The sequence below is a fragment of the Apteryx rowi genome, unplaced genomic scaffold (genome assembly GCF_003343035.1).
Source record: "Apteryx rowi isolate R43461 unplaced genomic scaffold, aptRow1 scaffold_128, whole genome shotgun sequence".
NCBI lineage: Eukaryota > Metazoa > Chordata > Aves > Apterygiformes > Apterygidae > Apteryx > Apteryx rowi.
The window spans coordinates 536,369-561,997 of record NW_020447508.1 but is presented as its reverse complement, the minus strand read 5'-3'; the positions used below and the strand labels follow the sequence as shown (position 1 = coordinate 561,997).

At 35.8% G+C, this 25,629-nt stretch overlaps 1 protein-coding gene across 1 annotated transcript in view; it reads right to left on the bottom strand.

Annotated features, from left to right (window-relative positions):
* KIF16B (kinesin family member 16B) overlaps positions 1-25,629 on the bottom strand; it is a gene marked incomplete at its 5' end in the record, with an annotated part of 126,166 nt that overhangs the window by 50,761 nt on the left and 49,776 nt on the right. The window contains 6 exons of the mRNA XM_026055955.1: positions 4,816-4,866; positions 5,431-5,536; positions 10,073-11,431; positions 13,168-13,221; positions 21,880-21,968; positions 22,068-22,150. Coding sequence (XP_025911740.1) covers positions 4,816-4,866; positions 5,431-5,536; positions 10,073-11,431; positions 13,168-13,221; positions 21,880-21,968; positions 22,068-22,150 — 1,742 coding nt within the window. The remainder of the gene's footprint in view (positions 1-4,815; positions 4,867-5,430; positions 5,537-10,072; positions 11,432-13,167; positions 13,222-21,879; positions 21,969-22,067; positions 22,151-25,629) is intronic.

Here is a 25,629-nt window from a genome sequence, read left to right as displayed (position 1 = left end):
GTTTTTACATTAGTAGACAGACTGAAGTCTAACTCTGTCTGATAGAAGACTGCATGTCTACTGGCAATATGCTTATAGAATTTAGAATTYCAGATTAGATACCACTGTTTTTCTGCCAAGGGCCATCTTCCTCAAATAAGGCAGATGGCACATTCAAGCGATGGGATTTAAAGGTATTCAGATCCTGCTAGAAGGGAGAAAACAAAAGATGAGAGAGAATAGCTTATGGGGTTTTTGGTTTTTTTTGAACATCTGACAGGAGTAACAGGTAAAGAGTAACCTTTTACTAAGCTTCAGGCAAACCTTGACAACTGGAAATCTTAAATTTTCAATAGTTCCACAAATTCCTGGAATGTAATGTTAAAGAGACTGTAAGAGATGCAATCTCACAGCACCATCAACCACAAGAAAAGTAAGTAGTAAGAAAGCAGAAAAGGGGGAAATTCAGGCTGGGCATCTGACACATCATGTGGGTTAAATTTATTCCATCCTTCAGGCATTGTCCTCAGTTGCTAACTATCCATTTAACAATGTGAGAAACATGTACACAAATGACAAACCTTGAATTTTTTGTCCTGCTGCAGTTTTAGTAGCATGACTAAAGATCAAAATGCAAATTTGCACCATTTAACCTCCTTCATTTTGACATCACATTTTCCTCAAGCACTCACATCAAGGGACTTTACAGACTTATTCTACTGCAGGGGAGTGAAAGTTAACTATTTGAACAAAATAAAGAAGAATGACTCAAATAAGCTATGCATTGTTTCCCTGCAAAAACAGGAGCAAAAACAGTCTTGGATGCTCACTGCATTTTTGCTGCTCTGTTTCGCTGCTTCCATGGCTCACCCTAGCCTACGATGTCCTGGCTCTAGGCAAAAGCAGCAAACCCAAGAGAAAAGAGATACGGCAAATCCATCAGTCCCCAAAACTGCAGCCAGCATGACTTTGAAGAAAGCAGACATAACTTCTTTTACATTTGTGACAAACTTTAATCCAAGAGAATGTGAAAGTCCGAATCAGAAGAGAATTGCTTGTCAATGTTATTCTTCCCCAAATTCTAAGGTATGAAAGCTACAGACATCCTTAGTATGAACAGCATACAATGAACGCACCATAGGCTTAAACACTCTGCAATTCAGACACACAAAAAACATGCTAATGGTGTGAAATATTGAAATCAAGGACATGAAATAGATGAGAATCATGAAAAACAAAGACAGTCAGAAAGATTAAGGAAAAGGCAATCAAGGAGGAATGCAGAAGACATTAATTAAGATGGACAGGAAATGGAGGGAGCCAGAAACAACAGCCAAAATAGAAGTCTGAAGAGACAGCTGTAATTATAGCTTTGATCCACCTACCACATAAAATAGAAACATTTAATTTCCTYATCTTTCCAAGGAAATGTTTGTACAATTATATTAGAGAGCCACCAATAGAAACAATCAAATAATAATGACCGTTGGTAAGATGTGTATACACATCCTAAGGTACTCCCTTAAAGATTCAAAGGACTGTTTTGCCTATTGATAAAGTATTTTACCAGTATTCACTACCTCTTAGTTTGAATGTATCTAAATGTATTTGGATTTCAATGCCTAGTCAGATGCATAATTAGCCAAATGGCTTCTTCATTCGAGCTGAAGGTTAATTTCCAGATTTCTGAAGGGAGATGTAAACTGTTTTGAAGAAATGATGGAATGACTGTCAGCTGAGTATTTATTTCTTTTTCACCATATTTAGAAAAACCAGTTCCTGAATCAGATCCAACCTTGCTTCTTCTAGAAAAAACAAGCTCAATTTTTGTGAAATTCTCTTTGTCTGGCAAAACTATGCATCGGAGATCATTCAAACTGTACAGTTGAAGCTTGTCAAATTGTGATCGCTGGGGTAAAGTATTCAAAAAGTTAGGTGCAGAATAAAAGACATTTTCCCTCAAGAGACCTATGTGAGTAGTTGTAAGAACCAGAGATCTATATACAGTCTGCTTAAAACAGTCTTTTTTCACTGTGGTATATAGCAGTACACGAATGTCACCTAATGAAGGTTTATTGCTTCCCATATTTTCATGGAGTAAGTAGACCAGATCAGCTAACATAGTTCTGAATTTACAGGACAATCGTACTCCATTTGAAAAAATTAAGTCATTTATTTCTGATGCCCAGTCAAGCGAAATCTGCAACAAATCACCTCTCAAGAGTTGATGATTTAAACAAACAGCATCATCTCTTGCAGAAATCAAAACACTTATTATGTCATGGCAAATTCTTTGAGTGAAGTGTTTGTCATAGGTAAATATCGTGAGTAAACTATCTTCAGTGGAACACAGGAGTCTAATATTCTGTCCAGCAAAACCAATTTGAATCTCTTCTACTGTGATGATCGGAACCTTCTGAAATATTTCCAAGGAATTTTGACAAATGTCCTGCTTGACTGGCAAAGCAACAACATACAAAACAGAACTGAACAAAAGCAAGCAAGCAGGTTCTGGATCAGGTCTTCTGCAATTGCCAACAGCAAGCCAATATATACCTTTCAACTCCTCCAAACCAATACAAATTGGAGGTAAGGCACAGGTCAAATATTCCAGCACTTTTTCCAGAGAACAGACCTGAAGCTTCAAAAGGACATCAGGAAAATGCACAAAGCTCTGTCTTAACACAAGACTATTTTCCAATTTTTCATTTTTACAACAGCACACAAATCCTTCAGTAGGCTTTCCTGCACATGCATTTGAGCTTTCTGTGCTTACACACGTTGTGATATCCTCTTGCACAAGGGGTTCTAGCTGAATGACATTATCAGTTTGAGCTTTAGCATCTTTAGTAGAGTTAGACATGTCTTGACTCACACCTGAATTGAAAAATAAGTCTGCTTGTAAGTTTTTTACAAATGGGAGGTTTTTTATTAATGATACCACTTGTGCACATCTCTCATTTTTGTTGCATAAACTTCCCAGCTCCTTAATTTGCTTAGAAACCACGGTACTGTTGAGCAGATGACTACTGGYATCTTTGTAAAAGCAGGAGAGCTTACTGAAAAGATATCCCAAACCATAGGTTTGTTCTGGCCTCACATCAAAACAAGAAGTTAGTGACTTAGAAGAGATCAAATCAGAGGCTTTTTCAGTTGGAAGCTGAGAATTACTAGACTGGCCTTGGATTGTCCGGTGCACTGCCTTAAATGGACTGTTTTCTTTACAAGCTATTTCCAAAGCTGTGTTAGACTGAGGAAAGACATGGCAAGATATGCTGTTAAAACCAGCCTGCTCATTAGTACACGTTAAAGATCCTAAAGGAGACAGATGTTGCAAGTGGAAACAATCAGACTCAGTTCTTGAGTTGTCATGCTCCCAAGAAATGCTTCTTTTATCATCAAAATGATTGAAATTTTCAACCTTATAGTGTGAATAAACCACATTATTTAAGTCATGACTTTGTAAGGAAGTAGATAAAACATTCTGATAAGGAACATTCTTCCTCTTTAAAGTACTGGTATTTTTAGATTGAGTAAAGCTACTTTCAGTGTCACAAAGACAAGCAAAGCTCTCCTGTTCTGAATTATTCCCTTCATTTTCAAACGCATCTTCTGATGTAAAGGGGGAGGAGATTCTTCCAGGACTAGAAAATATATTCCACATCTCTGTATATTCCTTCTGTCTTTTAGGCTCTGTTATTCCTGTGTTTTCTCCACACAACTCAGAAGCACAATTGCCATCTTTAGATAAAAAYGGAAAGCCATAATGTGGCTGCCACTGTTGACTTTTCTGTTAAAAATTTCAAAAGAAAAAAAAAATAGAAACACCTTTAAAAAAGATCTTCAGATTTGAACATTTCTTAAATGCAGGTTTAATTTTGATTGGGTTTGTACAATCATTCAAAGTAAACCAAAATTTGAGAGATCAAATCCAACAAAACTGATTGAGGTCTGATTCAGGAATGGTTGATCTTCCCAGCTTTTCTTTTGTACAGTATCCATTTCACTTGGTTTATGTTTGTTTTACACAAAAAATACAGGAAAGTGAAAGGCTAATAAAGAAATTTATATGCCCATTATTATCTTCTTTCCTTCCACAAAATTGCAATGTTAAATTCCTACAAATGTAGTCCTACATTATTGAGTTCGAGATAGTGTAAAATTCAAAACAGCATAAAAGTCCAAAACAGTTAGGAAAAAAAAAAAAAAAAAGTAAGTGTAGCCACCCTCCTACTACGAAGGCTCAGATCTGAAAAGATATTTAGGAGCTACTCTCCAATTCAAGATTTAATTAACCATGTGTTTCAAGTAAAAGTTAGGTAACCAAATACTGTGGGAGGGGTTTAAGGCTCAGTTAAAAAAAACAAAAAACAAAAAAACACTATAGAATTGTCTATACTTTAAACTTTCATGACACATTCAGAAATTTTCCCTAGTGTTACTGCTAATGTTTTAAACACCCTTCCAGTAGCGAGTTCATTGTGAGTTACAAATATGAAATGGTATTCTGAATTCAAACAATCTAGTTCCTCCTCTTGAAAGGCTTTTATCCTCTAAAAATGGGAAAGGGATACTGTTCCAAATAAAGAATTATGACAAAACAAGGAAGAAACCTCCACCATAACAACACACCTTTCAAATAAGGAAAAAGCTGTGCCCAGCCTGCAAAAATCACTGCAAGAATTCCAAGCTGGAAAAATACATTGCTGTCTCTATTATCCATTAATCTTTCAATGAATTTGAAATTCTAATTATGCAGCTAAACGTTAAGAAATTTAATTACCAGGCATGCCATAATTTAAGACAGTCATTTCATTTTGACAAATTATGACCTACCTCATACTTCAGCTTGCGTTGAACAGTGCCATTATTAAGCCTCTCATTAGCCTAAGAATAAAAAAGGTGCAGGTAATAATAAAACAATTAAATAAAGTGCCTTTCTTGTACAAGTTGGTTTAGAAGTATTTATAGGAAGAGATAGCCTATTTAATGGCCCCAAAATGACCATTTTCCTATTTATATTTGTTTAAAAACTATCTTGATATTGAATTAAACCAGTCTTAACCTGATTAATTGATTAATCAGGTTATTAGTTTTTAAAAAAGCATTTGCATGTAACTAGTGTTCTTGCAAACAGTCACCATTCTTCTGGATGGAATTTTATTCAATGTATTAATAAAAGCATAAAATGAACATTTTGACTCTGTCTGAATACTTCTTATTGCCATTTACACAATCTTCATTACAAAGGCCATTAGACCTGTACAGTCACTAGAAAAAGCGACTAGCAAAACCTAAAACTGACATCCCCAATTTACTGTTTTTTTTTTTTTTTGGTAAATTAAAATTAAACAAATGCACAAAACCACCAACTTTATTGAACAATGAAATTAAATCACTGGTTGCACAAGGTGCCTTGAAATTCAGTATTTCCTAACCAGCTCTGCTCACCTTTAAACTTTCTGCAGACCAGGACAGGCTAGCACGGTTATCCTCAGATCTGTGATGAATATTTTGAAGCCGTCTCTGTACTTCTTGTTCAATAAAGGCATTTATCCTTTGAGATACATGCAAAGTAGAAAAAAGTACGTTCTTAAATTAAAAAACAAACAAACAAACAAAGCAGGTTTAAGGGCTCTTTGAAATGGTTACAAACCCTAAATACTGCACAATTTCTTAACTGGCAAGCTTAACGTTAGACCAATTTTATCCCTCTGCAAAGAACAGGGTTTTTTCAGCAAGTGTTCATTTAACAGTCCAAGGTTAACAATTTATAAACACCATTAAACAATTTAATGAACCACAGGTTAAGTTACTGCTATATATACATATCTACATAAAAGTGTCATTGAGGGTTAGAGAGATGAGGAAGAAAGAGAAGGCTGGAATTTGATTTGTTACTTAATAGTTTGCTTTTATTAGTTTTGTAATATGGGCAACTTAGACTAACAAAATCCATGTCTTCAAACAAAAAGAATGTTCCAAGAGTTGATATTAATTACTCCATGCATAAGTGTAAAACAAACTGAGAGGAAAAAACAATAGTTTTTTCTTAAGTGATGCCAGGCTGCAGCYCTATTAAAAATGCATAATGTAATTTCATTTACTTTTTTGCTTTTAGCATGCATAAAGCTGTATCATATGAAGTAACTCTAAACACAAAAAAAAATTAAGTGCATTTAAGTCTACAGTTGTGCAAACCTCTGTTCTAAAACAAACTGCACAGGAACCACAGATTAGCCAGCTGGTTATTTGAAGTAAAGCATAGCAAATTAATTTTAYGTCTAGACTACTCTAAGTACAATTATGGTATTTAATTACAGCCTAACCCTGACAAAATGATCTTTCAAATTATTTCTGTTCTAAAGCTATTGTTTGAATTTGTGACAAAATATTGCAGATATCCAGGTTACCTACCTATCATCAACTAGTGGAATGGAGGATGGCTGTGGCTTTGTTGGGCTGGTAGGGGAATTGGTATGAGAAAGTCTCTCTTCTAATATGCCATGATTTCCTTTCTGTCCACCATCACCCTCATATATTTTTTGCTTCAGCTGCTGAATTTCTTGGTCCAGGCTACAAAGAGATCTTAAAATGTAATTCACATCTGTTTTAAAATACCACTGATTCCCACMGTTCATGTGGGAAGTGCTGTACTTACACTGGGATACTTCTAAGAAGAATTTTAGGTATTAATATTTATGAAGACATAAAAATACCTATTGTTTCTTTAAGCATATTGAGATAGGATAATAGAGACTGACAAACAGTTTACAACAGCAATGTTAAGCTAAATAAAACATTTTTAATAGCTTCCAGTGCAACTGGCATCTAACCAAATATTAATTCATAACACTTAACCTATCTAGTAAGATCACTTGAATAAACTTTCCTTATTACAGAACTCTATTGATCTCAGTTATTTGGCTTCTAGTGATAAATAAATGGATAAATGGAAAAAAAAACAACTCAAAAGACAATACTAATCCAAAAAACAAAGACTACTTAAAACAATGATGTAACAAAATATATTTATAAGAAAATCTTTAAACTGGGTACAAAACACATAAATCTGATTAATTTCCAGCTATTCCTTGTTTCTGTACTTTTTTTTTTGAAAATTTACTTGCAAAATAAAGTCTAGTATTTATTTTTATACCTAATAAATCATCTTCCAAAATGGAAACCTCCTCACCTTCTCTAACAAATAAATTTCACATCAGTCAGATTCATGCACATAACAGAATATATAAAATTTGATACAGTATTTTTGGCTGAAAATGCCTGAGGCATCTAGTACAAAATAAGAAGCACTTCTTGCAGTATTTATCACTTAGTTAAATTAAACTACATAATAACAAAGTAATCCACAGAACACACTTTTCACTTGTATTGTAGCTGAGATTAGATTAGTAACACAGTAATAGCCTTCCCTGCTTCTGTTACAATTTTTGTCTCTAAAGGTAATTCTTTTTTTTYATTCTGTAATTTTCAAGTAATGCCTAAAACCCCAACTTCCTACAAAAGAAGGGGAAACTACAAATTGGCATTCCACACTTACACAACAATTGCATGTATTTAAATTTTTCAGCCATACAGCCTCAGAAGTATGATGCTATGGCTACTTTATTCCCTCTTGGAGGTTAAAACAGAAGAATGGAAAGAGAGAGGACAAATGCAGAGGCTTAGGCTGGACTAAAGCAGGCTGAATTGTTACTTCAGGTTTAGAGAGAGCACTTTTTGCAGCACAGCTAGAGGCCATCTGTTCCTTTTGATTAGCAGCAAAACAGTCCGGCATCCTGAGGGAAAGTGGATGGGAGATGGCTGATGGAAATGAGAGTGTTTGCATCTATGGAAAATCAATTTAGCAGCCAAGATCAGAATTACATTAAAGGAACATAGGTTCTCTCTCGATTTGTACACATCTTACTGTCAAAAGATATCACTTACTACAGCTATAAACTTAACCAGCTGTGTGATGCATTCACCAGTGCACTGAACCACACCTTGTTCCTTTTGAGTGATACGACCCTGAAAGACAACTCTAAATTTGATTTATTTTCACTCTATTGCCACAAATCTTGTGCCAATAAAGACAAAACATGTAAGCATTAATTCCAGTAAAAGTTAACTTCCAGTTACCATTTTGGGGGTCCTCCCTGGAGGTGAGAGAGAATTTGAGCTAGCTTATTTATTAAGAAGTTATTCAGACCGGAGAAAAACAGTTTTATCCAGATATGGATTTATGCTTACACAGCATTTCAAATGAACACTATTTAAAAATTTTCTGATCGTGAACACTGATTTGAACCTCTCTTTCTAGAATATATCATCACACAACAATATCCAGATAAACAATAAGAAACACATACAATTCATCTCCTCACTACAGGGCCCAAGACATTGAAGTCACAGGCTCCAATTTACTCCAAATTGTAAACACAAACACTCATGCATAAGAATGATATAACTGGCCTAAAACATTTAACATACTATTAGGTATCTTCAGGCTTTCTCCTGCCAAAATATTTGTAGTCAACTCTCCCTGTGCACAAATGACATTCTGAACTGAATTATACAGGCCTCTGGGCCTTTCACTCAAAGACTACAAGGTGTTTTTTTTTTTTAAGTTTGTGCCAGAAGACTTTAAGTAAGGAAAAGAAAAAACACCTTTTCACTTCTTCAGTATCTTTCAAATTTCAGTCTTCTAGCTGAGAATATAGAGAATATTTTTTCACTTACASAATCCAGCAGTCTCTTCAGGGCTAACTAAGAGCTGTCCATTTTTGGGGAACATCCCTTTGTTTATAGCTGATGTTATTCAAGTTAGATGCTCGGTGTACAAAACTAGATTATATGCTTTTCAAGACAATTATGACAAATAAAAGCAATATCCACAACAAAACAGTGAATCTGTACTGAAAATGCTTAACTAAAATCCACACAATGTAGCTTTGTAAAGTGAAACAGTAACCTCTACACGGGGTAAAGAAAGAAACTATTATCTTCTGATCACAGTTTAAAAGAATAAGGATACAAAAGAACTTATCAATTTGTTTATAGGCAAGTTTATTTTTGGTCTATTTAGAGTGATTTTTCTAATCAAGCAGCTGTTTGAAATCTGTATGAAAGCAAACTGGATAATCATCACTGGAATATTAAAAACCACATCACAAACGCTATCCTAAGAAAAAGTCATTACTTTGCCAATAATGAATTGTTTTAAAATTCTAGCATTATCAAATTGGACAACACTGAAAATGACATTTTAAAAAATAGCAATTTTGCCCTTTTTCCATTCCACCTAAATTCAATGCACAAATTCCAATGGATTTTTGCTTGGGCCAAAAACAAAGCAAAAAAATTTCTTCCTCTTCTCTGGTAAAGGAATACTCATCCTTATCTGAATTACCTTTCTCTGACCCTCCCATACTTACCCTGAATGCTAATCTACAGTTATTATATATATAGCGGATGACATTGCTTCTTTACAGAATAGGTTTTGTCATCACATAGAAGTGCTTCAACACAGCTCTGTATTTATCAAATAAGCTCAAAGCTAACATCAAATTTTACATGGATATATGGCTAGTCTATATTGTTTTTAGCCCTGAAACCAATAACTAAACATTAAACATTACACCTGTTTACTTTGAATACTAGAAGTGTGCAGCACATCATCAGATGAAAGACAGCTGGCAGTCTACTGTAGCTATCAGAATATAAATCTTGAACAACCATATAAAGAAACAAAATATTATACATTAATTTTATAAGTGTAAATAGCTGCAAAAAGACAGAAGTTTGCCTGAGCTTTCTGAACAGACAAAAAAAATTATTCAAATAATGCAGTGATTAATGGAAATACCATGCTGCTAGGGATGGGATAAGTATCTGAACAGAACAGAAATCAATTAGAGAACAAGAATCCTTTAAAAAGCGATACACAGTCTCAATTCTGGGTAAATTACTTAAAGCTCAACAGAAAGCTTGAACGCTGGGAAACAGAACAATTTGCTCTCTCAAAATCTAAAGTATAAGATTCACTCTTTGCGCCCAGGTTCCAGTAACTTGATGCTACCATAATACTCACCGTTCCCTGTCTTGTTCCAGGGCTTTTTGCTCAGCTTCTAGACTAGCCTGCAGACCTGCCTGTTCACTGCTGCTGTTGTTCAAGGTGGCAAGCTTCTGTTTCTGCTCCTCAATTTCAAAGTCTATCGTGGAACGACGTTGCAAGGCAGAGTGCCTTCTTTCTAACTTAGCGACAGCTTGTTCCAATGCCTCTCTCTGCTGCTTTTCCCTTGATTCAAGGATTTCCTTTTCCTTCTTCCGAACTTTTTCTTCCTGACGAGCTACATTGGCTGTGAATTCAAACGTCTCTTGAAGCTGCTGCAATTGGTTTGTGCTAGCTCTATATTGGGCAAGCTGCTCTTCTTTTTCTTCTATTTCTTTCTCAATTTGATAAAGAGTATTATCTAATCCTAACAAGCCTCTATCAAGGACTTCAGAAGCTCTTTGCTTTTCTTCCAGCAGAGCTGGCAAATGATTATTCTTCAGGTATTCAAGCTGGCGTGCTTTAGATTGGAGCCTATATTCTGCCGGCTTTATCTTGTCAAATTCTTCAGCCTTGAGTACAGCATCCACAAAGTTTTCATCCTCTTTCTTGGCAATATCTAACTGTTCTTCACATCCAAACTTTAAGTGGTCCAGAGCTCCTTTTTCATGTGCTATTTCCTTTTCTAGGTGATCCATTTGTTGAACTAAATCCTTCTCTAAAATATTCAACTGTTCTACTTGTTTTCTTTTAAACTCTATGAAATTATGCTGTGCTGTTTCTAACTCTTCACAGTTTTCATCACCTTCAGATCGGGCTTCCTTGACTTTCAAAAGAGATTCTCTAATATCTTCAAGATCTTTTTTCTCTTCTTCAACTCTCTGAACATCTCCTCTCTTCAGTAGCTCTATCATGACCTGTTTGTCTCGAAGCTGTTCTTCTAGATGAGCCACCAACATCACCTGCTCCCTTTCCTGTTCTTCAAGTCTCTTTTTTTCTGATTCCAGCTTGATATATTGTTCATCTTTTTCTTTTTTAAGTTTTTCTAGTTCTCGGAAAATCTGCATTTTCTCTGCTTTTTCATTATGATTAAGTTCTTGTAGTCGCTGCAGCTCTTCTTTGACCCGGGCAAAAATTTCTTCTTGCTGCTTTTGCTTTTGAAGCTCTATCTCCTGTTGTTCCCGTAACCTCTCTTCTTCAAATTTTTCTTTTTCGGCCAGCAAATCCTTTAACCTGCTCTCAATGTGAACACTTCGTCGTTTCAGACTCTCTTCCTGTTTTCGAATTTGCAGCTGTACTATTTCTGTTTCTTTGCGCTGTGACTCTACCTCTTGCTGCATTCTTACAAGTTCTGCCTTGTCAGATCTTTGCTTTTCTTCCATTTCTTCTATTTGTTTCCTACAATAGAACATTTACACAGGAGATTTAAAACCTTTCTTTTTTCCAAAAGACAGCATTTCCCTAAGAAGTTAAGAAGGTCCGGACAAGGATTTTGCAGTATATATCGCTCTGAAAAGTTTAAAGTGAACTTTTTTTGGATAATTTTGTTGTGCCACAGGTTAAGATCTTATATTACCTGGATTTGGCTCAGTGCTGGAGACAATGGTAAAGAAATTAATACAGTTTATATCAACACCCAAAGTTGTGGATGTATGAAATTACAGGAAAATACATTAATGGCATTTATGTTGGTAGAATAATATTAGGCTGTATTAGCTCTGTCAAATCCAATAAAAATATTGACAGAACACATATCAGTGCACACAGTGAAGAGTAAATACAATTACATGGGTATATACACACATACACACACTTTTTTTTTTTTTTTTTAAATACAGACTTCAATAAAAGGACTTGATTAGAAATTTGCCCCTACCAAATTTGAGCTAACAGATGAATTAAATCGATTTCTTAGTTCAATGGGTTCTTTCTAACCCATCTAATTTATTGATAAACAAGATTATAAGTTTAGGAACAGACTCATTTGAGAAGAAATTACTTTAAGACATATTACTATGTCCATATGATACTAATTTTAAAGGCTCTAATGGGTTCCAACTGAGGAAAGACTTGAGACTTGAAGGTATGTTACAATTATCCCATTAATACAATTGCCTGAACACACATAAAGACAATGCGTCAGTAAGTTTTGGAGAAGCTGAAGTCTGACAAATTAGAGCAGAAGCAAAGCAACTTCATCGTAATCTGAATTCAAACCATATCAACGTAACAAAAAGGAAAAATATCACTGTCTTTATTGTATCTTTTTCTAAATAACAGCTTCTAATGGTTCAGAGTTATTCTTTTTGAGTTTATATAACTCAGTCCAATTATATAACCAGATGTTTCAAAACTGAGAAAGCAGTCTAAAGCTGAGAAAGCAGAAAGACTCTTTCAGCTTATCAAAGCAAGGCTGTGATCTGCAAGATGCTGAGATCAACTGCTTCTAAAATCTTAGTAGGTATGATGAGCCAGAACAATCAGTTCAGTTCACCAGCTAACAACAATACTTTGTTTTGTCTTTCAAACTAATTTCTATAATAATGTTCTGATGAATATTATTGGTATGTGCATACTATCGCTATAGTTTTATTTATTTAAAAAAGCAGAGTTTGAAGTGTTAGTTTTCTACTTTCCTTCAAGACTTCATCCAAAGGCAACTCAAGTGTTTAGAGAGAGAGAGAGAGAGAGAGAGAGAGAGAGAGTGTAAATATCTCATTTGCCATCTTTTAAAATAATACCATGAAAATTAAGAATGAGAACCATAATTTACATTTAGATAGTACACCTACTTGATAACTTTAAGTTTGGTATTTCTTTTGCTAAAGATCACATTTGGCTACAGTTCAGCATGTCTAATTGGTTACTAATCAATGAGAATCAACAGTTCTTCAAGAAAATAATTAGTCTTTGAAGCCTTCATAGAAAAAACAAGACAAAATTATTTAAATCAGGGTTCTCTGCTTGCTGATTAATGCTGTGATTCAAAATTAATGGTTTAAATGAGTCCACAATGATTGAGATATATATATATATACACACACACACATATTTTTTTTTCACTTAATATATTTTTATACTTCTTCACGTATATATATGAAAAAAAAAATATATAAAGACCACAATAAAGTTACCTTTTACTTTCCAGCTTTTCAAGCTCCTCTCGTTGTTGTCTCTCAAATTCTAACCTAAATAAAAAGGGGGGGGGGAAAAAATCAATAAAAAGCTTTTATTTTTTGACAAAAAAAAAAAAAAAAAAAAAAAAATCACACACCAAAAAGAAGAAGATGCTATACAATTCATGGTGTCAGTTTAAAAGATTATTATAATGATGGAAATCAAAAGGTTTTATAAAACTACTGTCTACAATAACTGAAAATATTTCCTTTATTAGGGTTACAAATTATATACCATGCTGCCYGACACTTGTGTAGGAACAGAAAAGTAAATGATTTTTGGGGAAAAAAAATATATATATAAAAGTAGAGATAAACAAGACAGATTAATGATTAGCATAGCCTCTGCAAGTTAACTACATGCAGACATGGCAATCAATACATAGAAATTGAATTTCTCTACCTTAGACAGATCGGTCCTTTCACAGGGAAAAGACTGCCATGGGAGGTAGAGGGAAACAGAGTGATCGATTAAGAAAGGAATTGATAGAAAAAAAAAAAAACACATTAGCAGTAAAGAATATTTTAAAGTTGACAACATTTTGCTTGATCAGAGGTTAAACTGGTTAGATTCACAGAACAGTCAATCACATTACAGCTCAAAGTCAAATTTAAATAGCTAGTTTTTCCTAAAAATGCTTTTCAAGTGTCTATGATAGTCGATACTCATAATCTTTTGGTTTATTAACTTGGCCAGTTCTGAGAAGGGAAAGAGCACCTGGAACTAAGCTGTGGCACGGATGTCATTCTTGCTTTTCCTCCCAAGAAAAAATTATGATGATGATGTAATCAGTGGGGTTGGCAAACTTCAAATTCATGCAACGTAGAATATCCAAGCATGGAATGCGACACAAACCCATTTATCTAAAACACTTTGAGACTTTAATGCAATTAGTTTGACAAAGTTCTGAATAATTAGGGGAGAGTATTTTCTGTTATTTTTAATATTAGTTCATATTACTGTTGCACAGAACTCTCTCTTTGATTTAATTTCCTCTGAAAGATCTATGTTTTCATAAGAAAGTTTTTCAAAATAAATGTAACTAGTTTTTTAAAGCACAGAGAACCTATATATATGGATTGAAATATCCAATCAAATACACAAATATCCAGTTATTTCAGACTCACTACCAATTAAAGACTTCGTAGATTAGTGAGTGAGATAAAACAAAACAAACCTGCACCATAAGTTAACTTTGATTACTTAAGGAACTGCAGTTTAATTTAAAACTACTTCATAAGTTAGATTTAAGGTGTCATGATTGCAATTGTGTAGACAGCTTTTTAAGAAACAGGTACATTTAATATTTCTTTCTAAAATCATACGTGTGCCTATGACTGAAACGGAATACCCAGGAAATAAGCAAAAAATATACCGGTGTAATGTTTCTAAAGCAAGTTAAATGAACTTCCATTCATAAATGCTCAAGAAGCATGTTTCCAACCACTTCGATAATGGAGAAACACAAGTTTAACAATTTACATTTTTCCTTATTTCCCACAAATCCATTTCAAAAAGTGCCTTCTACAGTGCCTAAGATATTAAAAAAAAACCCCAGACCCACATTTGCTAAGTACACAATCCAAGACAATCAGCACCTTCATATCAATATTTTACCAACAGCCCTTTCACATTTGCATTAAGAGAAAGTCTAGGAAGGGCACTTCTGGGGAGTAGCTTAATCTTACAGCACTGGGAGAGATGATAACCACTTAATATTTTTAATTCAATCACAATTTCTGTAACACCAATGTAAAATCCACAAAGTTATCCAAGACTGAGAACAAAAATGAATCTCCAGGGACTTTCACAAAGCAAAAGCCTAACTCATTGGTTACCGAGCTTTTTTTTTTTTAAAAGCTGTATCTCAAAAGCCCTTGCTTTGGCTATGGTCTGTCTCCAGAATTCACAGCTGTTAGTCCTCACTTCTTAGCTAGGGTTTAGCTGACAAACCTCACCATGCTTGTTGTTATTTCAGTCCAAGATAACATAGATTTTGGGGGATACAGCTTTGGATTCTCAAAATGCAGATGTCCTTTGAGCACCGTCAGATGTAGACCTTCTTTGCTTAGACAGTTGGCAAAGGCCATTTACAAGTATTCTCAAACTTGGTTAAGCCATAATGAAGTAAAACTTGCCAGACATGCTAACAAAACCCAGAGCAAAACCATTTTGCATGTCCTATAAAACCACTTACATGTCCTATAAAACACATATCTTGGAAAATTATTTTATACAGGCATAAAAATGGTGACTGGCTTTTGATTGAGATCTGATACAAAGAAAACGAGCCATCACAGCAATCATTCCGATATAAAAACAGATTAGTGGTGAATATTTCATGACTCTTTCAGGAAGTGTCTCTCTGCCACCTCAAACACTGAAATGAAGCTGGTGGTTTTTCAGTAAAGACAGGAATGAACAATGTGGAAGTGGTTCTTTCTTAAGGGAATATGGCTATTTTCCAAAGCAAAACATGGATTATCATCAGCCTTCCCCCCCGCAATCCATAGCTTCCAAATGCTACACAAAGCTTTTTTTTTTTTTAAAAAAAAGAAGTATATTTAATGCTTTTTAGACAAATAAAACATAGTCCTATGGACTAAAGGGCTAATGCAGCTTGGTGTCGTATTGCTATGTAGGCTTTCTGATGCCTAAGAAGGCCTGAGCTCCACTGAGGGCTCTCCTACCATGGGTGTAGTCATTGCATCTCTATCCCACGGGGATTCTCTGTCAACAGCGTTCAAGCTGCAGCCTTTATTTCTGTCGGGGTAATAGCAATGGCCATCTTCCTTACCTGGCTGCCCATTTTCACATGTTTAGCAACTTTCTACTTTTGAGATCATTAGCCCTCTGCAATATTTGATTCCAACTGGTTATCAGTTCTGAAGTTATTTCAGCAAAAGAGACGTATTTTCTTTTAGTCTATCCTTAATAAAAATCTTTCTCACATAACCTCTACTCCCTTAATAAATGTGAGCACTGCTGTGAACAGAAAAAAATATTAGCTTGAAATTAAAACAAAGACAGATATTAAGAACTAGAATCTAGTCTTTCTTCTTTTGTAGAACTCCCACAAAAGAACTTAATCTGATCAGCGTAGAATTAAATGGTCACCATTTTCCTGGGAAACATGGCATATCTAGCGATAAGAACAGTGTAGACAAGCTGCAGAGAAAAGAAAGTCAGTTTTACTAGTACAACACTACAATAGCTTGATTTACACAGCACAAAAAAGTGTGAACTGCTACTACATGTATTAGGAAAGACCAAGTACTGGCAAGACTACAAAGATACTACAATGCTAGCTCAGTAGGCCAATTTGTATGATTAATAAAAATAAATTAAAAAAAGCTAAATCCATGAGAAGACTAAGGTTTCCCATAAGTGGTTTTAGAGTTACACTGTAATGTAACTTACAAAAGATCCACCAATTAAATCTTCAAACTAAATCTATGAGCAAAACTCTATTTTATCCAAAGCTCATTAGCTGAAGCAGTGTTGCATGACACCAGATTAAAGACAAACACTGGGAACCAGAAGTACAGAGAATTTTGCATGTTAAACCAGAATTTTGTGCAACTACCTCCACATATGGGAAATCAACAGCCAAACTTAGAAACACAACAAAAGTCACACACAAAGACCACCCATTTGAAAACACAATTATAAAGATGATACTATGATTTTTCAGACAGGAAAAATACAAAATACAGTAGGCAAAATACGTGGGCTGTCTTCTTTAGGGAAAAGAAGATTTTCACTGTTAGAGAAAAACTCTATAGAAAGAAATGTGTGGAGTACAGCAATTTCCACTAATCAACCAGCATTTAGTAATCATTACCAGATATAGTGCCTAAGATAATGCAGAGAGATTGTTTTGTGCATGATGCAATCTGCCTCAGTTACCACCACTAACAAACGTTCAGACTGAAAAAAGAAGCTTAAAAATTTAGATAACAGAACTCTTGACCTACTGAGCATAAATTAAGTCAGTTCTTTACCATAAATAACAAATCAAGACAGAATTTTCTACAATTTGAGACTCCTCAAGTCTTAAAACACTAGGCCAGTTAAACAAACAAAAATGTCCATCTCCCACCTGCCAGCAGTGTCCTAACCTCCAGGTTATAATGTCACTGTAGGAGAGGGTGACACACACACCCACACCCACACCCACACACCCCACACTTGTTGGAGCTGTGCTACCATGCAGAAGCGTCTAGCTGATTTCTGGTACAACAAAGGAGCGTGACTCCTTGCTCAGTAATGATGGCCCTTGCCTTGAGTGAGGAAGAAACGCAGGAGGAGGAATGGAGGAATCCCCTGTCTCCCCTCCCAGCATGGTGCAATTTTACCCAAAGACAGCAGCAGCTCTGGGTGTAGGCAGCAGCAGACTTTTAATATTCAGGGCACATTCTTGACAAAGCCTGTGGTACCAGTACTTTGCACGTTTGGGAGAGTTCTCATGGAGCACACACTAGGGGTTAAACTCCTAAATTTCGCTGCAAACACCACAATAGGAGAGATGTTATTTATCCGCTATCACAACAACTGAAAGCAATAATCCACAGGCTCTTCTGCCATTTACTGCTAAAGATGATAGATCTTACAAGCTGCTTATTACAATCTACAGAAACTGCAAATTTAGCTGCCAGGTTATTAATACTGAAATTGGAAGAAAAGGGTTGAAAGTAGTAAATTAACAATAGGCAGAACGCTGGTCAGCTACAGAAATCCCACAAAAAGCAATGGGTCTGCTGTTGCATCTACATCTACATTGCTGGTGACCAGTAAATCATCACACTATGAGAACTGATGAAAGCTGTCAAACCAGGAACGAGGCAATACTACAGTCTGTTATAAAGAGTCACAATAAAGGAAGTAGTCCAAGTCCTAGGTTGCTCCTGGATGCTAAAATAATAATAAAACCCAAGCCAAATTTAGTGAAGGATAGTCTTTTTCCATCTCTACTTTCCTAGAAAGCAACACGCTCCTCCTCACCTAACGACTTTGCTACAATTACCTTGCCTTTTGAACTCCAGAGATTAGGTTTATTGAATATGTTTTACCTAGACTGAACACAGACACCACTTAGAAAAATAACCACTGCAGGACTGTACTTGCTCAGCAGCATCCCCAGCTGGAAGTCCAGAACTCAGGTGTTCTGCAAGCTGTTTAACTCCTTACGGATATGGCATCATTGTCTTTAAAATATTATTACACCCTAAACATTTGTGGTCTGCTTTATCCAAAGCACGTTTTCTTTTCTTTAATTACCCTAGCTACCTGTCACCCTTAAAGTGACATTTTCTGCAGAATTACCTCCCTGGACAAACTCACCGTATGATCAGAAAAAAAACAGTGCTGTCCCAAAGGAAGAGATGGAAAGAAGACAGTGTTAGCATCTACTTAGACAAATCAAACATTGTCATGGAAGCGCAGCCTAAGCTGAAAAGCTGCTGTTGTCAAATTGCTGTCCGTAAAGACACATCAGTAATGGAACATGTTTTCTTCCACTGATTTCTAAGATCATGGTTCAGTTAAACAGCAGAGCAAACTTCACAGCCTGCCTTCTCTTTGCAGCAGTCATAAAAGCAGTAAAAGCAGTCATAATTGAAATTATTATTTTTTTAAATCACTGATCTATTAGGACACAGACAGCCTCTGCATTGTGTGGGTAATGTATTTTATTAGGTGTGGCATATATTATTTTAAACATTGTTAAAGTGTCTGAAGATAGGGATAAGAGCTTAAATTACAAATACACAACTTTGAGCTTCCTCACTTAGAGGAAAACATGTGTATGTAACAGTGACAATGTCCAACTTTGAACAGGTTTTATTGCTCACAAACAAGTGACAGTCATGCAGACTTGCATTCCTCCTGTAATGAGCCTTAAGCATAATCCTGGTTTGTGTTTACAAATTAAGCAAGACAAAACACCTATTCTCGCAAGTCAATTCGCAAAGATTAATTGAATACAGACTAGCAGAAGAATACCAATAATTAACCCTCTGCTCATAGTTTACTGTCTAATAAAATACAGGCATGAAAATGTTCAGGAGTATGAGGAGTATTTCACCTCAGTTTCAACAAGAGTAGTTCCCTCATAATCACACCGAAGGAGGGAAATAAAAGCTACAAGTGCTAAATAGGAAAAACTATAGTGTTTCTGAAAATTGCTGAGTACATTGGTAATTTAAAGATATTAATCATATTGTAAGATTTCCAGGAAAGCAAGGTGAGGTGTTTGAAGATCTGATAAGGAAGAAAGAAGCCATCTTCCACAAAACACACTGAAAAAAAATGAATTTGGTGCTATCTATTCCATCCCAGAGGCAATCAATTAACTCTTTAGACATATTTTTATATGGCTCACAGAAAAAAAATCCTCTCTATCAAACATGATTTGACATTATCTGAACTCCTTGGGCAGGGAAATCATTCTTAAGCCTATGCTCACCTGGACCTTGACCATACTGTTATATTTTACTGTAAATCTGAAAGACTACAACTGAAGCAATGCTGAAACAATATGTCCTAGTCTACAGTGATTGCAAAGTGTCAAGGTTGGTATGTGCTGCCATTCAGAGAGATCTGGACAGGCTGGAGAGAGGGGTGGAGAGGAACCTCATGAAGTTCAACAAAGGCAAGTGCAGAGTCCTGCACCTGGGGAGGAATAACCCCATGCACCAGGACAGGCTGGAGGTGGATCTGCTGGAAAGCAGCTCTGCAGAGAAAGACCTGGGAGTGCTGGTGGACAAATTAACCATGAGCCAGCAATGTGCCCTTGTGGCCAAGAAGGCCACTGGTATCCTGGGGTGTATTAGGAAGAGTGTTGCCAGCAAGTCGAGGGAGGTGATCCTCCCCCTCTACTCAGCCCTGCTGAGTACCACATCTGGAGTCCTGCGTCCAGTTCTGGGCTCCCCAGTATGAGAGACATATGGCACTACTGGAGCAAGTCCAGCATAGGGCTACTAAGATGATTAGGGGACTGGAGCATCTCTCTTATGAGGAAAGGCTGAGAGAGTTGGACCTCTTTAGCCTGGAGAAGAGAAGACTGAGAGGGGATCTTATTAATGTGTATAAATATGTAAAGGGAGGGTGTCAAGAGGATGGGGCCAGACTCTCTTCGGTGGTGCCCAGCAACAGCACAAGAAGCAACGAGCACAAATGGAAACACAGGGAGTTCCACCTGAATATGAGGAAAAACTTCTTTCCTGTGAGGGTGACAGAGCACTGGAGCAGGCTGCCCAGAGAGGTTTGGAGTCTCCTTCTCTGGAGATATTCAAAACCTGCCTGGACGCGATCCTGTGCAATGTGCTCTAGGTGATCCTGCTTGGGCAGGGGGGTTGGATTTGGACCATCTCCAGAGGTCCCTTCCAACCTCAACCATTCTGTGATTCTGTATTGTGCAGTATAATGCAGTTATTCATAGCAGTATTCAGTGTAACATTATTACTCTAGGAAGTGATGAAGGTAGCAGATTCATAATCAGAGGTAACAGAATAGCCAGGAACTTTCCCTAGCCCTCAACAGCAACTGTCAATGGAAGATCAACCTATTTGAAAAGGCTGAAAGAGAGAAAAAAAAAAAGTCTACATTTTGACCTTCTCTTTCACCTCTGTCTGAAAAAAGATGTGTAATTTATGAGCAACCAGCTCAGTGTCTTGAGTTCTTTGTAGGTAACTTAGTAGCAAGAGAGCAACAATGACATTTGAAGCAGTTATTACACATACCACAATATTTAACACATTATTTAACTTGAATTTGTCATTACCTGTTCAATCTTCCTAAGTTCTAATGGACAAAGAGCAATCCCACACAAACTCAGGAATAAAGCTGCACTATCAAAATATGGCCAATTTTTCAAAAGCACGTAGGTGGTTAAGGTGTTTCATCTCATGCTCAATTCAAAACACAAGCACTAGCCATTTGGGGGGGGGGAAATCTGAACACAACACCACCAATTCCCTCTAAATTACTTTAAGAACACTGGTAAAAACATTAAAAACAGTTTCTCTACAACAAGCAGTCTATTTCATTTTAACTGCATAATAAAACTGTTCTCCATATCCTACCCTAGCCACCTACTAAGAGGTATATAGATGAGAACCTAAGACACTAATTTCCTGGCCTTTTTATGCCTGTATTGGTATTAAATGAACTTTAGAAGTCTTACTTAATTTCCAGTTTACAATACATTTTTCTCAGGAAAAAAAAGTTATCTTGTAATTCTCAAGAAAGTATAAATGTAAAGTTTGCAATATCATAATTGTGCTGGACTGCCTTGGTTTTAATGACAAACTTTGCCTCCTGAAGTCCAGGCACTATGACTTTATTAGTGTCAGATCTGTCAGTGTGGCTGTCAGCTGGTGCAGTTACTTTTCTTGCCTTTGAGTAGTGGATCCCTTGTAAGAGCAAGTTTTCTGCATAATGGAAACCTCCTCAATGTCCTTTTATCCCATTTTCTAGCACAGACTTGAAATATTAGTTCAAATAAAGTTTCTGAAAAGTTCTTACATCATTTGGAAGCCCATTATTTAGCTTGAATGTAGTATTAACTTGAGAACAAAATAATTTCTATCACTGCCACTTGAAACATTCAAACCACTAACAAGGAGAACTGGTGCCATTTATACAACTGCATTTCAGAATATACTCACCCTGGATTATAAAGCATAACTGCTGACAGGTTCTCACAAGATTTTGAAAGATCTGTCATAGATAAGCTGAAGGAAGACAGCAGTCCACTCTAACAACAGACCATAAAATGAAAGTATTAGACAAACACTACTGTGCTTACAAACTCTTCCTTTCATTTGATGAAATTCCCCCAAATACTCAATCTCACCTTTCTTTTTTCCCTTAGCTTGGCAGCTTCTTTGGGGTGGTTAAAGCGAAACATATTGGTTCTTCCAAGTAATATAACAGCACCTGATGAGAAAAAAACCACACAATTTACTGACAACATGCTGCACCAGAAAATGCCAAATATTTTTTCAGTCATCCAATATGTAAGCAAATACTTTCATAAAGAACTTCAACTTAGAACTTAAAGTAATAAAATAAACAATTAAAGTGTATAAAGATGTATGATCACAGCCGTTAACTGCTGTGTATGTTCATTCCTTCATGTTCCTAGTTAAAAAAAAAAAAAAAAAAGCACACACTCATGCACACAACGATTAGTCATGTTGATGTTGTTCAGCTGATGAAGTAGAGGAAGCAGTAGTAGCAGCTGCCCCAAATTTTTCCTATATACTCTTTCAACACTGCTACTTTGGGGGCTAGAAACCAGCAAGTGCCAAATGTCACAGGTATGTCCATAACTAAGGCTAAGGACAAACTAACTTTCACTTCTCTGCTACTGATCCAAGACAGGTTTGAATCCACCTAAGCTGAAAGCTCCATTGCTCCATAATTTATACTCTCACTTACCTTTCTTATCTTTATATAGAAAAACATTGAAAGCTACCACTACCCAAAATAGGATTATTAGACTTTTATACCCAATACTTATTTTCAAGGGGGAAAAAATGGAATAATTTATATTGCTCAGTAAACATCCATTATTGTATTTAATCAATTACAGGTACAGATCACAAATAACGTGTTTCTGGACATTTACTATCATATTTTGAAGAAGCTGGCACCAAGATTAATACTTTCCTACTAAAAAATATATCGTCAGTGATGTCTCACTGCTGTTATGAAATGGAAGTCTTCCAAGTTAACCACCACAGAATCAAGCATTTATCTGTCGGTGGGAGGCATTTTTAAAAGAAAAAAGCTGCTATTACATTTACAGTCTGAAAGAGAACTGCACTTACACTGCTCACCGCAAACAAATTGTTACCATCTGAGAATAAAATACTGTCCTCAGCTAAGAATGCTCCTCCGAAAATTAGCTTAATCAGGAATATCAGCCCAAGTAAGATCACCCAAGCTTAGCAAAATCAATGGCAAAATTCACTGTAGTCACAGTGTCACTCCTTGCTGTCTACATCACACCTCAATTTTGGATCATACTAACATTTCACCTCAGTCTAATCTTAAACAGAAATAGCTTTCATAAATTTGTATGTAGGTTGGTATGGCAAAGACATTCCGATACCATCTTTGTAATTTATGTGCTGCAGCTGGTTGGCCCTTCCCTCATGACGTGCACTGGGCATACTTTTCAAGAAAGCATATTAAAAAGGGGCCCTGCTGGTCATGACTGCTATAGTGAAAGCAGTTAAACTCTTTCTATTCTACAACTGCTTCATATGCTCACAGTTTTCCCCAAACATGTATCTGTTCTGCTCTTGCTGTTTGCCTGGAGGGGTATTTTGATTATTTTAGCAGAGGAGGCAGTGAGGATTTCAGTGAAATTCCTTCAGCTTGGAATGAAGATAATTAGTTGTAAATATTTTTGACCACATTATTAAATGGAAACAGCTTCAGTGAATTTAAATTTCAGAATGAGTACAAATATAGGTAACTGTTCCTAACTTTACAAATATAAAACCGAACAGTGTACTTAAGTACATGAACGTTTGAAAACACATGACTGATCAAATGAACAACTGCTGGGCTTCTCTCTTAGTACATCTCTGAATGTATGATCATGATCATGGGAGGAGGAGATTTGGCATAGGTCTGAATAGGAGGAAAGAGAAGAGATATGCACATGACRTGATACATCATTATGGGAAGTATTTAATACACTAATACAGCCAATGTACAGGTTAGAACAGGAATTACGGCTCCTTCCCCCATTAAATTCCTCTTTTCTATCTAAGCATGTCACAGACATTACTGCATGATGCTGCTTTTTGTCTCTATACTCTTTTTTTTAAATCTTATTCCAGAATTTAGGAAAAACTGTACAATCTTAATTCACATTTGACAAAACTTAGGCTGTGATGGTGCTGCTTATCTATTCAGGAAAAAAAGTCCGTATCAAAACTGTTCTGTATAATATTTCCTAAGTACTAGTTTAGATGGCCCACTATTATGCTATTGTACAATGCAGCTCCCCATCTGAATGCATGTGTGCAAAATGTAGAGTAAGTGTTGGCACGGAAACAACAGAATTTTCTATGGGTTTTGCTTTCCATTTATTTACTCTAAGCAATAATTCTCATTCTCATTGAATGTAAAGCAGCAAAGGAAAAAAGGTTTATCAAATACAATGATACTACTAAAAATACACACAAAAAAACAAGCAATAAAAAGCCTGTACCATTTGGGGAACTCTTATCAGGTAATTTAGCTAGTTTCTTCCCATACGTAAATGGCCAGAAAGTATATGAAATAAATAAGAAGAATATATGTTCAAATATCATCAAGCATCACTCAACTACATAGATCAGTATTTTGGAACTATACAAACAAATGTATCCATAATTAATCTTCCTAATATTTTAGAAGTTATTTTTTAACTAATGAATATGAAAAAAAAAAAAAAAGTGGGAGATATCAGCTACAGAAGGGTTGGCAGTTTGGCCTAAAAATGGAAAACTCAGCTTAAGCTGAGGATAAGTTTAAGGCAAAGGACAAACTATAGTATGTGAATATTAATTCATTTATCTCTAGAAATCCTAGCAGATGCTCTTAAGAATAAAAAATACTGTAGAAAGTTTATTTTACACAAAAAGGGCACATTAACCAGAATTTACAAATGCTGGAAGTAATCTGAAGAAGGAAGTATTAATTAATTACTATGCCTTTTTTTTTAAATCTACATTCTAAAACAGCATAAAAACTTAACACATTTTCAAATGAATAGTTATTAATAATAAACGGAAACATTTAAATATATCAGCAGTTAATCAGAGATCTCTGAAGCAGATATTTAAAGATACTGGCATTTCATGCTGTGAGACTAAATGCTATCACAGCTAGGACATATGTATTGCGCACGAGTTGGTAAACTGGTTATTTCATTGGCTCTTCCCATCTGACATCGTCTTTCAGGCTCAGTCTGGTTAGACAGTCTACAGGGCAGCTTAGACAGCTGTTTTTGTACAATTTAGTAACCTAAAAGAAATCTTTGCCCCTCCTTTTGAGGTGCAAATTTCTTTAGAAAAAAAAAAAAAAAAAAAAAAGGCAAGCTTCCACTCTTCATGGGACAAAACTAAGTCATTAGGCATTACACAGTAGGCTTGGAAGAAGGAAATAACATCCAAACTCTTACCTTCTTCTGAGGCCCATCAAACCTTTACCCACTTTGAAATGTAGTAGGCTAAAGCAAAGATGAGTCATTGCAACTACAACTCTTATTCTTTCTATTTGCCATAGAAGCCAATGCTTCTAATGCTAACCATTTAWCAATAGGATTTACCCAAATATAAGGCAAAGAGGATTGGGCTTTCCCCCCACCCAGAAAGTTCTTCTAAAAAACATGTCAACCTTAGATTTGCTGCTGA